Source organism: Drosophila kikkawai, chromosome X (genome assembly GCF_030179895.1).
Source record: "Drosophila kikkawai strain 14028-0561.14 chromosome X, DkikHiC1v2, whole genome shotgun sequence".
Lineage (NCBI taxonomy): Eukaryota > Metazoa > Arthropoda > Insecta > Diptera > Drosophilidae > Drosophila > Drosophila kikkawai.
The window spans coordinates 27,125,515-27,139,105 of NC_091733.1; the positions used below are offsets into that span (position 1 = coordinate 27,125,515).

The 13,591-nt window shown below is 32.4% G+C and overlaps 1 protein-coding gene and 1 long non-coding RNA gene across 6 annotated transcripts; one reads left to right on the forward strand and one right to left on the reverse strand.

Annotated features, from left to right (window-relative positions):
* The first annotated feature begins 1,505 nt into the window (after window positions 1-1,505).
* On the forward strand, window positions 1,506-13,086 carry LOC108082960 (dual specificity protein phosphatase 3). Of its 5 annotated transcripts, none has more exons than XM_017178578.3 (7): window positions 1,506-1,577; window positions 1,888-2,132; window positions 9,277-9,336; window positions 10,352-10,521; window positions 10,583-10,711; window positions 11,092-11,216; window positions 11,853-13,086. In XM_017178578.3, the coding sequence occupies exons 2-7, from the start codon at window positions 2,115-2,117 to the stop codon at window positions 12,056-12,058; spliced, it is 708 nt and encodes a 235-aa protein (XP_017034067.1). In that variant the 5' UTR covers window positions 1,506-1,577; window positions 1,888-2,114; the 3' UTR covers window positions 12,059-13,086. The 5 variants fall into 5 exon arrangements, with proteins under 5 accessions (XP_017034067.1, XP_017034066.1, XP_017034068.1 ...); XM_017178577.3 differs by having other exon boundaries at window positions 1,523-1,721; XM_017178579.3 differs by having other exon boundaries at window positions 1,524-1,721; window positions 11,119-11,216.
* Window positions 5,195-5,592, reverse strand: LOC138929167 (uncharacterized). Its single transcript, XR_011445613.1, has 2 exons — window positions 5,499-5,592; window positions 5,195-5,443 (listed from the first exon to the last, which is right to left on the reverse strand). It is a non-coding gene; the product is annotated as an uncharacterized lncRNA (long non-coding RNA).
* Window positions 13,087-13,591: the final 505 nt, after the last annotated feature.

Genomic DNA, 13,591 nt, shown 5'->3' on the forward strand with positions numbered 1-13,591 from the left:
TCGTAAAATGAAGTCTTCAATAAAAAATGTACTCCAGTGATTGCCTTCACCATGTCTTCATGGTTTTCCCCTCTTTCTCTTTTTCTTTTTTTTATTGTCTGCAATCACTTTCATTTGTGTCATTTGCCCGTTGTTGCATTCATTAACTATTTCCCATATATTTGGATTTTAAAAAACAATTTCAAATACTGGGAATAGAGGTATTCAAAGGTGCCGATCATGAGTCACCTGTTGTCATCGGCCGACAATTGCATGAATGAGCTCCATAAGCTCTCTAATCTCTCTTTTGAAAAGTATATTTTTCATTCTATTTTCGCATCCCATAGTCACACAATAAATATATCGAAAAGCAGAAGGGTGAGAGAAATAATAACGGAAAAGCTTCTATTGAATTTTCTCTCAGTAAATTGCTTTGATGCAAATGAATCATGGATGATTGATGCTGTAAATGGCAAAGGTATTTGGATTATTTAATCGAATTTTTGTTTATTTTTTTGCCTCTAAATCTATCTTTTATATTTGCACTTTGCAGAATTCCTGAAAATTCAATATCTTAAAAAGAAATCGATAAATATCGATACTATTTGGTAAATTTGAAATAGATTAGATGGCTTTTAGATAAAAGGCTTTTAAGTAAAAGCCTCTTTTAAACCTTCTTAATACCAGTAAAGCAGAAAATCGATAAATATCGATATAAAACGATATGAAAGCTAAACCTAAATCGTGTCTCCCCCGCAAAGAGAATACGCCTATTTCAGGTGGGCGAGGGCATTTGAACTTGGCCGATAACTTTTAACGTTAAGCTTTGGCCTCCGTCAGGGCTGTTTCCCTCTCCCTCTTGGCCACATTGCTCTCGCTTTCGCTCTCCCTCTCTTTAGGTCTGTTCTCACTGACTGAAACGTTGGGGATATGTAAATGAATTAATCGTAAATAGCCAGAGTAACTACGAAAATATTTACATATGCGTAAGTGGGTGTCGGCAACCCACACACTAGGCACACACAACAAATGCACTGGAAACAAAATGAGTATACATATAATTAATCGATATTTTAACTTTGATATGTTTGATACGTTGATATTCTGTCTGAGATATGGGAAAAATATTATTGGAAAAGCTATAAAAATTAAATAATATTTATTGGGTATTTTTTGATAATATCGATAACTTTAGATTCGATATTTTTCGATATTTAAATCTACGATATATTGAAGTTTACAACATTTTAAATATGATATACATAGATTGCCATATATTTGTTTATATATTCCATAGGACTTTTCCTTCTTTTATTTTGTGTTTTTTTTTAATAGATTTATTATTTTAATTTTATTTGTTTTTTTTCAGTGCCTCTAGCACCGTCGCCACGTGCAGAGAGTGGCGCAAAGCTCGGGCTCCAAAGAGCGCTAAGCTTTTGTGGCGGCGCCTACGTCACTGGGCCCTCTGTTTTTTGTTTTTTTTTTTTTGGGGGGCGAGAGAGCTTTCGCCTCGTGCGCCTAGAAAACAACCCCAAAGCGGCATCGCGAATCAGTCGCAAAAAAGTGTCCGTCGCCAGAACGCTGAGAAAACAGCAAAAGTTGTTAAATTGAGATAAATAAATAGATTCGAAATAGACATTACTAACAGAGAGAGAGAGAGAGCTGCATAAAATAAAAAATAAAACATGAAAATCGAGAAATAATTAAACATAAAGCAAAAGATAGCTAAAAGGATACCAAAGGTAGTTAGGATCCGTTTTTTTAATTAATCTTTTCGTTGTTTTTTTGTTGTTGTGACTGTGCCTGTTTTTGCGTGTTTGCGAGTGTGTGCAGCCTCTTGCCCCTCTCTCCATCATCCAGTTTGTTGTTTGCCTTTTTATCTTAATTACTTGTAACTATTTACCAAAGTCAAGGAAACGGCCAAAAGGATAACAGGAAGCCCCTCTGAGAACGTGTGATCCCCTCCATCTGTCCTAGAGTCCAGTCATCCCTAAGGAAAACTATCCCGAAATCCCCGAACAAGGACGGGAGAGAGTGTGACAAAGAGAGTGTGAGAGAGAGCGGGCGAGCGGGAGAGCAGGATCCACACACACAACCAAAAACACAACAAACACACCAACACACACGCAACAAAGATGTCATGGAGATATGCGGTAAGTGGAAAGTCAAAGGACAACAAAGGGATTCGGGGCAAATTCGGGGGGGAAAGTAGGCTAAGCAAAACAGGAATAGTCATAAAGTCCTCAAAAAACACAGCGAGAAATGTTTGTAAATTAATAAAATGATTAATTAATTGATTAATTTAAATATTAAGGGATTTAAAGTTGACCCAAGGCTGGCATATATTTTATTAATAATATTTTTTCAACAACAAATTCCGAAATCCAAATAAAATAATATATTAAATATTTATAAATCTTTGAAATATTTAAAAAAAAATAGTTTTAAATTAATTTAATTGAAAATATAACTATTTTAATTTTAATTTCTATATTTTCTATACTCTAAAAAATATATTAATTATAAAAAGGCACGTCTCTCATTTCCTGGTTTTTCATCACGTTTTGGGTTTAGAATTTCTAGATTTTGTATTTAACTTTAAGGTCTTTGTTCTTTTACACAATTTAATGAAAAAGAAGTAAACTAAAAAAATTCATAAATTCATTTCTTTATATTTTCGTTTCTATAATTTGTATTTTCTTTATTTTGGATTTTCCTTTTCTTTATACATAAAAAAATGATAAAACTTAGAACTTTAAATAATCAAAAACTAATCAATTAATTAATTAATTAATATTAAAATATATTCTTAATATTTTCATTTTTAAAACCAGCCAAAATATATTAAAACTTAAAAACAAACTAAGATATATTTATATTTCTATAAAAATAAAAGTTTTAAATTTTTGTCAGTGTGTGTGTAGAGGTTGAGGGCGTATGGCTTCTGTGGGGATGGGGGGCGTGGCACATGGTTGGGTTTTCAAGTGCCGCGTGGCAGACTTTTTGACGCTATCTCGGGCATCTGTCAAAACCAGCTGATGGCGAACAGTGATGACCTTGACTGGCCTCTCTGTAATGCTCCACATGGCTCTTCCTGCTCCGCTGACCCAATTTGGCCACCACCCAGCCACCACCCACCACTTCACCTATAAACCACAAAAAGCAAACGACACAAAAATAAAAGCAAAAAAAAAAAAAACAAGCTGGCTAAGAAAATATAGAATTTGTTCCATTTTTGTGTGGGACAGAGGGGCCTTGGCACACACATACACACACACACAGCGCCCAGCTGAAGGCCTCTAAATGCAAATGCAAAGTTCAAGTGCCTTTTCAAGGCGTGGCACACCACCAGCCCCTGAAAGCCCCCTCCAAGCCACCTGTCTGTGGCATTTATCAGGCGATTATCCTAGGCATTAACTTGGTTTTGGCGCCTAATTTTTTGGGTCACCTTTTTTTCCCCACCCCCCTGAGTTGTTCTTGGGAGGGACATTGTCTATTTGGGAGCCTCAAATATTCCCAAAATAAAATATAGCCTTTAGCCAGGAATAAATATTTGAACTTTATGGTGGGTTGATGTTTTTCTAAAAAAATTTTTTCGATTTTTTCCCTGAATTTGTACTTGGGAATTTTAAGAGAAAAGTTTAGAGAAAAATTAAATTAAATTCAATTATTTTTTAATTTTAATTCTTTCGGAAAATCTGTAAGATTTATTCGTACTTCATGCATATTTTTATTTATTTCTTAATATCTTGATTATTTATTTAAAATTTTTTAAAATTCTTTTTAAATTTTTTCTTTCTTTATTTTATTTTTTAAAATACCTTATACACTTTTTTTAAAATTCTTTCTTGATTTATTTTAAATTTTTTTCCATTCTTTTTTAATTATTTATTTTAAATTCCTTTTAAATTCTTTTTAAATTCCCATTATTTTAATTAATTTTCCTTAATTGTAAATATTTAAATACCATTTCCCCTAACCATTTTCCATTTCCCTGGCATTAGCCTAAACAAATTAGTGACACTGCAATGGATTTGATTGACCCAAAAAAATAAGGGCGGCTAAGTGGTAATAGGCTTTTGGGCTTTTGTGGGCTAACTAAGGCAGATTACTCATACGCCGCATGGGCCCAATTAAGTTAATTATAAAACGAAAAATCCAGCAAGCTCAGTGAAGCGAATTAAGTTGCTTCAAATTAATTGCTTCAGCTTCCGTGTAATGTCCATTGTAAAGGCTTTATATATATTCTATATATTCTATATATATATATATGTAAAGGCAGAGCTTAGCTAAAATGTCAATGTCATCAGCGTTTTCCTGCTTCTGTGGGCTCAGTGTCGAGCCCATCGAGAGCGCTAATTGAACAATCGATAGAGCACTGTCTATATATATATATAGTAGATATATATATATATATATATTTGTATAGTAGTGGAAGTAGTAGTATCGCAGGTAAACACTATATACTATATATAGCTGCTTTGTGCCGGATTGTGGGCGTGCCGCATCGCAGCTGTTGCGCCTGATTGAGCAGAAAGCGAAAGGCAAACGCTTTAAAATGCACTCAGAGAAAAAATTAAAGCCTTGGCTGGATTGCAAAAAATGTTAAAAATGATTAAAGGGGGTTATTTCATTTTATTTATTTAGAATTTAGGTTTATTATCTTATTTTTACTGGCTATATATATCCTTTAAAAACCCTTATTTTCTCCAAGTGTTGAAGCTGTAGCTGAGCCAGAAGCTGAAGCTAGAGGCGGCCACTTGAAAGCGTTTCCCCATTTGGCGCGAACTGGTAACCCACCCAATTCATTGTGGGCCAAAATGGGGGAGAAGCTTTGTTTCCCAAGCTCAAGGTCGTTCAGCGATCACCTGTGGCCTTGGGATCACCAGTAAATAATTGTAGAAAAAAAAACACTGAGGTTTTAGGGTAAATAGAAGGGGTTAAACAAGAGTTAATTGAAAATTCTAAAAAATATTAACAATATTATAAAAAATCTAATAAAAATATTTAAAAAATAATATACAAATTGCAGCTATTCAATATGTTTAGATTTTGAAAATTTCTATGTTATTTATTATTTATTTAGGAATTTTTATTTTAAAAAACATTTCCCCAAAGCAATGCCTTGTGGTTTGACTTTAGATGAGATATATACTTATATATATAATATATATATAGTACAATCCCATAAACATGGCCCGCCTTAAAAGGCATATTTAAGCATCCACTGAATTGCGCATTTAATTGAAATTTAGTTTTGCAATAATTGAAATTGTTTTCCTCTCGTTTCGTTGACTTGCTCTGCTGGGCTGCCAAAAGTTTTTCCTCGCTTGAGGAATGTCTCTTTCAGTTTTTTCCTTTGCCTTTGCCTTGTTTTGTTTTCATTTTCCTTCTTATTTTTTTTTTTTCATAATTATCTGGGAAATTTTGTTTACATTTTTAGGGCGGACTGGTGGAAGAATTTCTGTTGGTTCGTTGACTGTTTAATCAATAACAAGAAAAAACACCAAAAAACTTACTTGCATGTCAATGCGATTTGCATTTGTCGAGTGCCCAAAAAGCTATGCAGATTATACCAGGCACATGTCTGCCGATATATGCAGATATGCAGATATATATCCGCAGTTATATAGATATGAATATGTGTATTTGTGATACATATAGATTTATCAATGCCAAAATACTTGTAAATATCTCAAAGCTCGCCTATTAATTGTTGCTTTTAATTTGTGTGTTTTTTTTTCAGCTGAGAATTTTCACACTTGAATAATGTTTTGGCAACATATATGTTTATATATCCATATATAAAATATATCTATTTTTGGTAGAAAATTTGTGTGCTCAAGGCCGAGCCAGTAAATTGTTTTTGGGAAAGTATTACAAAAATTTATAATGAATATTTTGAAAGAAGATTTATTAACAGAATTTAAATAATTTATAAAAACATATTTTATTTTTTATTATATATATTTTATGATATATATATTTTTAAAATATATTTTACATCAAAATTGTTTATTTCCCTTTACAAAAATATTATTCTCCATTTAGCAACTAGTTCTCTAACCATTTAATGATGTCATAAGCCCCTTCCTTTTGGCTATTGATGTCCTTTGGCACCTCCGGCTACGGGCTTGACCTCTGCTCTGACACAGTTCTCTGGTTTTGTTTTCCTTTATCTGCAGGAAGTGCAGCAAACTAAATGCAAACAAACTGAAAAAAAGGGAGGGGAAAAAAAAACGTAAAATACCGTACAGAAGGAGAACTGTGTCAGGAGGAAAAAGGACACTAGGCGGTGGCTAGACAATGCAATCAACTAAATAAACTGAAACTAAGGCAAACTGAGGTTGGATGTGGGTTCAGGGGGCGGGGAAATTGTGTGGTTAGAGCCCTGTGAGCTGACCATTACTCAATAGGGTTTCCTGGGGTTTACTTATATCATTAAATAATTTAATTTGTTTAAGAATTATAAAGACATTAAATATTTATACATAAAATAATATATAAATAATAAATAATATATATAGGAATATTTAATATTTATTATAAAAGAAGAATTTGATTTTTTGAAGAATTATTTATAAATTTATTATTTTTGTCCTAATATTAAATATTAATAAATAAAATATTTATAAAAGAATATTAAAATTTTTTTATTATAAAAAAAGAATTTTATTTTTTTGAAGAATAATTTATATATTAAATATTATTTTAATAATATTAAATATTTATGCATTCAAAAATTGATAAAAGAATATTTAATATTTATTATAAAAGAAGAATTTTTTTTTTAAAGAATAAATACAAATTTAAATATTTATCTATTTATATTAAATATTTATAATTTAAATATTTTTCTATTAATATTAAATATTAATAAATTAAATATTATTAAAAGATTATATTTTAAATATAAATACTTTCAATATTAATAGAAAAATATTTAATACCTAAATTAATCTTTACAAAATCAAATTATTTAATATACAAATTTCAATTTGATATTTACTATTTACCTTAGGGCTTTAATTTGTATTCCATTTTCCTATTTTAAAATTTTCCACGCCTCTGGTGCCTCACCTCTCAGGTATTTCTGGGCTCTTTGGCTGTCGACTCGCATTTTAAATCTGCTATATGATCAAATACAAATGCTTTCAGAGCTGCCAATAGCTTCACTCACACGAAACGCTTAGCTGAGGCATTAGGGTGATAGTGAGGCTACACTGGCAAAAAAAAAACGAGAGTTTAGGTGATGAACAAATATTTTTAAATAATTTTATTTGTGTTATAAAATAAGATTTGTTAACCGTAACATCTATAACTTTGATATATTCATTATTTAAACATAAAAAAATATTTAAAATAAACCTAAAAGTTTAAATGAGTAATGAAAAATATTAAAAATATTATAAAATATATAGAAATATTATTGAAAAATATTTTCCGATTAGTTTTGCCTAATTTATTTAATGAAAAACCTTAAAATTTTCACTTTCGTTTTAAAAATCCTTAAAAAATCCTTCAAAAATCAATAATTTAAAAGAAAAATACAAAATTTTGTACAGTGCAAATATGCAGATGCCCCAGCACTCCGATTCCGGCTATATATATGTACATATATGCTGGCGATTAGACGGCAACCAACATTCAATCATGCCATTGTTTTCCACTCGCTTTTCGCTCTTCGATTCCGTTTCCATTTTCCCACTGCACTTTGCCGTGTTTTGTTTTTCGAATTTGGTATTTTGTATATATATCTATATACATATAGTGTTTTCTCCCTTTTTTTTCTCGGATTTGTCGTGTCCAGCTAATTGTCTTGTCATGCGGGCCTCACAAATGAGGGGGCACTTCGCCGGGGGGCCTCGTGGGATGAGTCACAACAGACAACAAACCTGGTCTGGTCTGGGGTTCAGCTTGTTCCAATACATTTTCTCTAAACATTTTTGTGATTTCTCCTCTATAGCTATAGTACTTATTTTTAGATGCAAATCAGTCCTGCTGGGGAGTGGGGGTATGGGGGTGTGGGTGTGTCTTGGCGTGGGCGGGCGCCAGCGTAATTTTCTTGGCAAGGGGGCGCAAGGTCAAGGCGGCGAATACGACGACGTCTCCACAGTTTCGGACTCACCTGAGCAAAAGCTCAGAGCAGCTCCTCGGTGTGTCTCTCAATGTCTCTATTTCCGTTTCCACCTGAAATCGGGCCAAGTTAAGGGGGGTTTATATTTAGTTTTTTTTTTTTTATTTTTATTTATTTTTTTATTTCTAAGCAGATATTTTCCGTATTATATTACATTGGAGATGGTGATGTTTTTGTTTAAATTGTTTATTTATCATTGGGATTTCATTTAGAGGAATTATTAAAAATATTTAAGGAATATTTTTGGTGCTGTTTAATATTTTTAAATAAATACATTTATTTATGTTTCATTTTGAGGGATTTTAGAAAATATAATAAAAATATTTATGATGTTAATTAATATTTTTAAATAATATTTATGGTGCTAATCGTAAATTATATTTAGGATGCTAATATTTATTTTTAAATTAACATATTAATTTATATTTCAATATTAAGAAATATAGAAAACAACAGAAATATTTATGACGCTAATTATAATTTTTAAATAATATTTAGGATGCTAATATATTTTTTTAAATTAATATATTTATTTATCTTTCATTTAATGGAAAAAAAAAATATAAAAAAAATATTTATGATGCTAATTATTATTTTTAAATAAATATATTTATATTGATGTTGGTTTTGACATTGGAAATGTCTAGTTTGCCATGAAACCCTCATAAATATATTTAAATTTATTATTAAAATCCTCTAAAAAATTTTATTAAATTTTTAAACTTCTAAAAAATATAAAAATAAATCTTTTTAAACTTAAGCTTCTTATATTTAATTTAATTTTTATTTGTAAAACCCATTTTTCGAGCTACTACTTTTTTGGGAATTTCTAGTTTGCTAAAGAACCCTCATTTATATTTTAATTTAATATTAAAACCCTGTTCAAATTTTTATAAAAGTTTTAAACATGTAAAAAATTTCAAAATAAATCAATTTATTATTATAGTTAAGCTTCTTATATTTAATTTTCCTGCTACTACTTTTTAGGGAATTTCTAGTTTGCTACAAAACCCTCAGAAATATAGTTTTATTTATTATTAAAATCCTCAAAAAATGTTTATTAAATTTTAAACTTCTAAAAAATATAAAAATAAATCATTTTATACTTAAGCTTCTTTTATTTAATTTAAATTTTTTATTTATAACACCCATTTTTGCAGCTACTCACCGACAGATACAGCAGCAGCATCGGGGATAGATATAGTCCGCACTATTATCAGGTTTGTCCTGTTTTCCTGCACGCAGAATCCGCTTCCCCTTGGCTTCGAGTTTGAATTTCCTGACTAACCAAAGTTCAAAGCTAAACCAATTTTGTATATATGTCTGCTATATATATGCTCCCCTACTTATATAGGCCATGGCAAAAATTAAGGCTAAAAATAATCGCCGCATTTTGTGCACAGTTTTAGAACAATTAACCCATACACACCTTGGGTTTATATATAAAAATTCATTTGCCGAGAGCTACATGTGATCAGTCACAATAGATCAACGGCGAAATGTTAAAGAACTTTGCTTCAAATATATAGTATATATATCTTATATTTGTGATTTTGTGGCGATCTCTTCTCTCTTGCTCATTTTCATTTTCAGGGTCGCATGCCGCCACAAAAAGCAAAAGTTTGCTGAAACGTGAACACCTATTATGACAATTCAGACAGCCAATAAGATGGGGTAGGGAAATATATATACTAAAAAAGAGACAGAGGAAAACAAAAATCAAAATAAAACAGCAAAGTAAAGTTTTCACTTTCTGTCCCTGAGAAAAAAAAACCCTGTGATTTGTCATCCTTTGTAACCAAATTGCGACCTTCGCCTTTGTCATAAATCTTTTGCCTCCTTCCCTGGATTTTTGACTTGATTTTTTGTGTATTTTGTTTGGCAATTGACGCTGGCTTTGTGATGTCATAGAGGAGAATCCTTAGGAGCCAGCCAAAAATGTTTTACAAAATCTAATTACCAAAAGGAGACTGCTGGGAGAGGCCAGGGTCTTTTTGTTTAAGGAGAATATGTGTGTTAAATGTATTATTAAATTTATAAATAAATTTAAGTTAAGCCTTAAGGATATTTTTGGATATTTTAAAGTTGTTAAACAGCTGCTTGTACTAAAAACAAAAGCCCAGTGTTGTCTTACATGTGAAATATGTTTTCAGGAAATCAACAAAACATCAAATGAATATTCATGTAAAAAATTCTATAAATTATAATTATCATTACTTTTCTCTCTGTGTGCAGTCACCCAGCCGCCTGGAGACCTCCGAACAGACCACTGGCCGCCAGCTGCAGCGAGTCCTTCACTATTCGATGGCCCCTAGCCGGGCGCTGCCAGGACTCAGGCGGGCCGAATGCGCCATCCATGACGTTGACTGTGATGAGGTCTATCCGGGCATCTACATTGGCGATGCGTGAGTCAATCAGTAATCTAATCAATAATTTAATAATAATTATTATTAATAATATTTCCAGGGCGGCGGCCAAAAATAAAACTTACTTACGAATGATGGGCATCACGCATGTCCTGAATGCGGCCGAAGGTTGTCGTTATGGTCAGGTGGACACCGGACACAGTTACTACAGGGATATGCCCAGCATTAGGTAAAACTACAATCGATATCGATAACGATAACGAAACGATAACGACAAAAGGCAAACAACATGAACAATCGAAAGGAATTTCGTTCAAAATTTGTTCATATTTTGTTTTGAATCGCATTATTGACTTTTTCTTTATATTTCTTTTCATTTTATTATTTTATTATTGCATAAATATTTTTCCAAATTTCGATGAATCAAAAATCTTTTTCCTTTTTATCTTCCTCTTCTTTTTTGAAACGTTTCTCTCCACACACACCTGAAAATCATGCCATGTCCATATTTCATATTGGTCACCCCACAAAATTTTTGGCTCAACCTTTGTTGTTGCTGTTTGTTGTGTGTCGTTTGTGTGTGTTTCTTTTTGTTGTGTGCGAAAATAGACGCAACCATAAGGACTGTGTTTTTAGGTATATGGGCTTCCCCATGATCGATGCCCCCACGACAGACATCTCGCGGTACTTCTACGTGGCTTCCAAGTTCATCGACAGTGCCATTAGCAGCGGCGGTAAGTTTGAGTGCAAGAGGTGGCTAGCAAGGTAATGAGTCTGGTAAGCAGTTGCGGGTGGCAGGAAATATCGATATTTATCGATATGGTGACTATATTATATGGGAAAATTGATAGATAAAGCCATATTCTAGAGTTTTCGATATATAAATTCGATATTTTAGGATAACAATAAGCAAATCGATTATTTATCAGAATATATAAGGCAGAAAAAATCGATTTTTATCAATATGGTGACTATATTATATGGGAAGACTGATAGATAAAGCCATATTTTAGGGTTTCGATATAAAAATTCGATATTTGAGGATAACAATAAGCAAATCGATTATTTATTATTGTGATATATGGGCGATAAATCGATTTTCCATTTAATATATCGTTTTAAATTAATAGAAAAATAGACTAAGAAATTAAAACAAATGTTCGAATATTTAAAAATTCAATATATCTAAGGTATACGATATTTTCGATTTCTTATAGAACTTTTTCTCTCGATACAACCCAATATATCCCGATACTGAACCCTAAAGCTTACCAAGAATCATTAACCGCCGTCTTAAATCGCCTTTATATACTTTAAATATATCTCCAAAGTTGTTCACTAATTATTTTATTTTCCCCATTTTACCACAGGCAAAATCCTGGTGCACTGCCTGGTGGGCATGTCACGGTCGGCCACCTGTGTCCTGGCCTACCTGATGATCTGCCGGAAGATGTCCGCCGTGGACGCGATACGCACGGTGCGAATGAGGCGCGATATCCGGCCCAATGATGGATTCCTGCAGCAACTGGCCGACTTGGACATGGAGCTCAAGCGCAAGAACCTGTATCCCTACTAGAAGGGGGGATCTTCGGTGTCGCAGGGAGCAACAAAACAACCAAAGAAGGCGGAATGGGATCTCTGGATGCCAGCAACTAACCAAAAATATGCAAATTATTATAAAATGAAAAAAGAGGAAAATTAAAATTGAAATTGAAATCGTTGTTCTAAACAAAAAAGAAAAATTGAAGCCTAAAAAGCTAACGACTTATAATGGTAACTTGGTCTTCTGATATATAAACTGTTCATCCTGTGTAACTGTATAATCGCGGCATATACCCCATTTGTGTAGAAATCACACAATATATATATATACATACATATATAGAAGGGAATCAAGTTATCACACTCAGACTCTCACTCACGCAAAACCCCCCTACACCACACAGAGACACACACTTAGAGACCTAGATTGTTAGAGCCACGATCGAAGCAATAATTGGCGATCAAAAATCGATAAGTATCGGACCTATATATACTACCATATATACCTTGCCTCTATATACCTAGACATACAGATTTATATACATGTATTCCGTATTTTTTTTTTTGTAAGGTTCGAGTTCTGTTTCAAACCCAAAACTTAAAACCCAAACCCAACCCCAACCCCAACCCATCCCCTGGATATACTACATATAGATATATCTATATATAAGAAGAGCTGAAACTAGATCATGAACAATGTATAGAGAAACAAACGAATCGAAACCAGATGCATATATATATATATATATATACTGATATATAACTGTGTAACGGATATACAAAGCATGCGTTATATACACCTATACCATATATGTACGACTATATATATATACACATTATATATATATACATACACCAAGTGTGAGCAATGTAATAAAACCAAATTCATATTTTCTAGAACATGTATGATGTGCAAGAGTCGAACAAATAACTAAACCAAACAAAAAAAATCAAATGATCAAAACAAGCAACTTGAAAACTAAAACTATGCCTAAGAAGTGATTAATAATAAAAAAAAAAGAAGAAAAAAACCACAAAAAAACAAATTATAAAACAAAACAAGAGTTTTACTTGTTGTAGGGAATTTATTTAAGCTAGAAAAGACTCACCAGTCGAGTTAATCTAGACAATGGCTTATAAACATGCTGCTGAACCTCTGCAACATCAATATTTTGGCAGCAACATGTTTCTAGCAACATTTTCCCAAGATTTCGCTTTGTTAAATATAAGTTTTTAAGGATAATACAACAAGCTTATGTAGATTACCTATAAAAAAACAATCACTTGAAACCTCTTTAAAGTTCCGCTGAAGTGTGAAGAAAATTGAATTCGATTTCAATCCCAGCTCCCTTTAACAGTGACCCCTTCCAAGACCCCTTTTTTTGGTGGGGTCTCCCAAACATTAGATGCGCCTGCTAACTGCTTGGAAACACCTGCAGAGGCATCATCTTCTTATCTTTTGCGGCAACTCTGGGACTCACCTCTATGTGCGTAATTAAAACAGATTATATTGGCTACCTGGGAACTGTTCAACTGTAGAACTGGAACCGAAAACTGGGGCTAACCG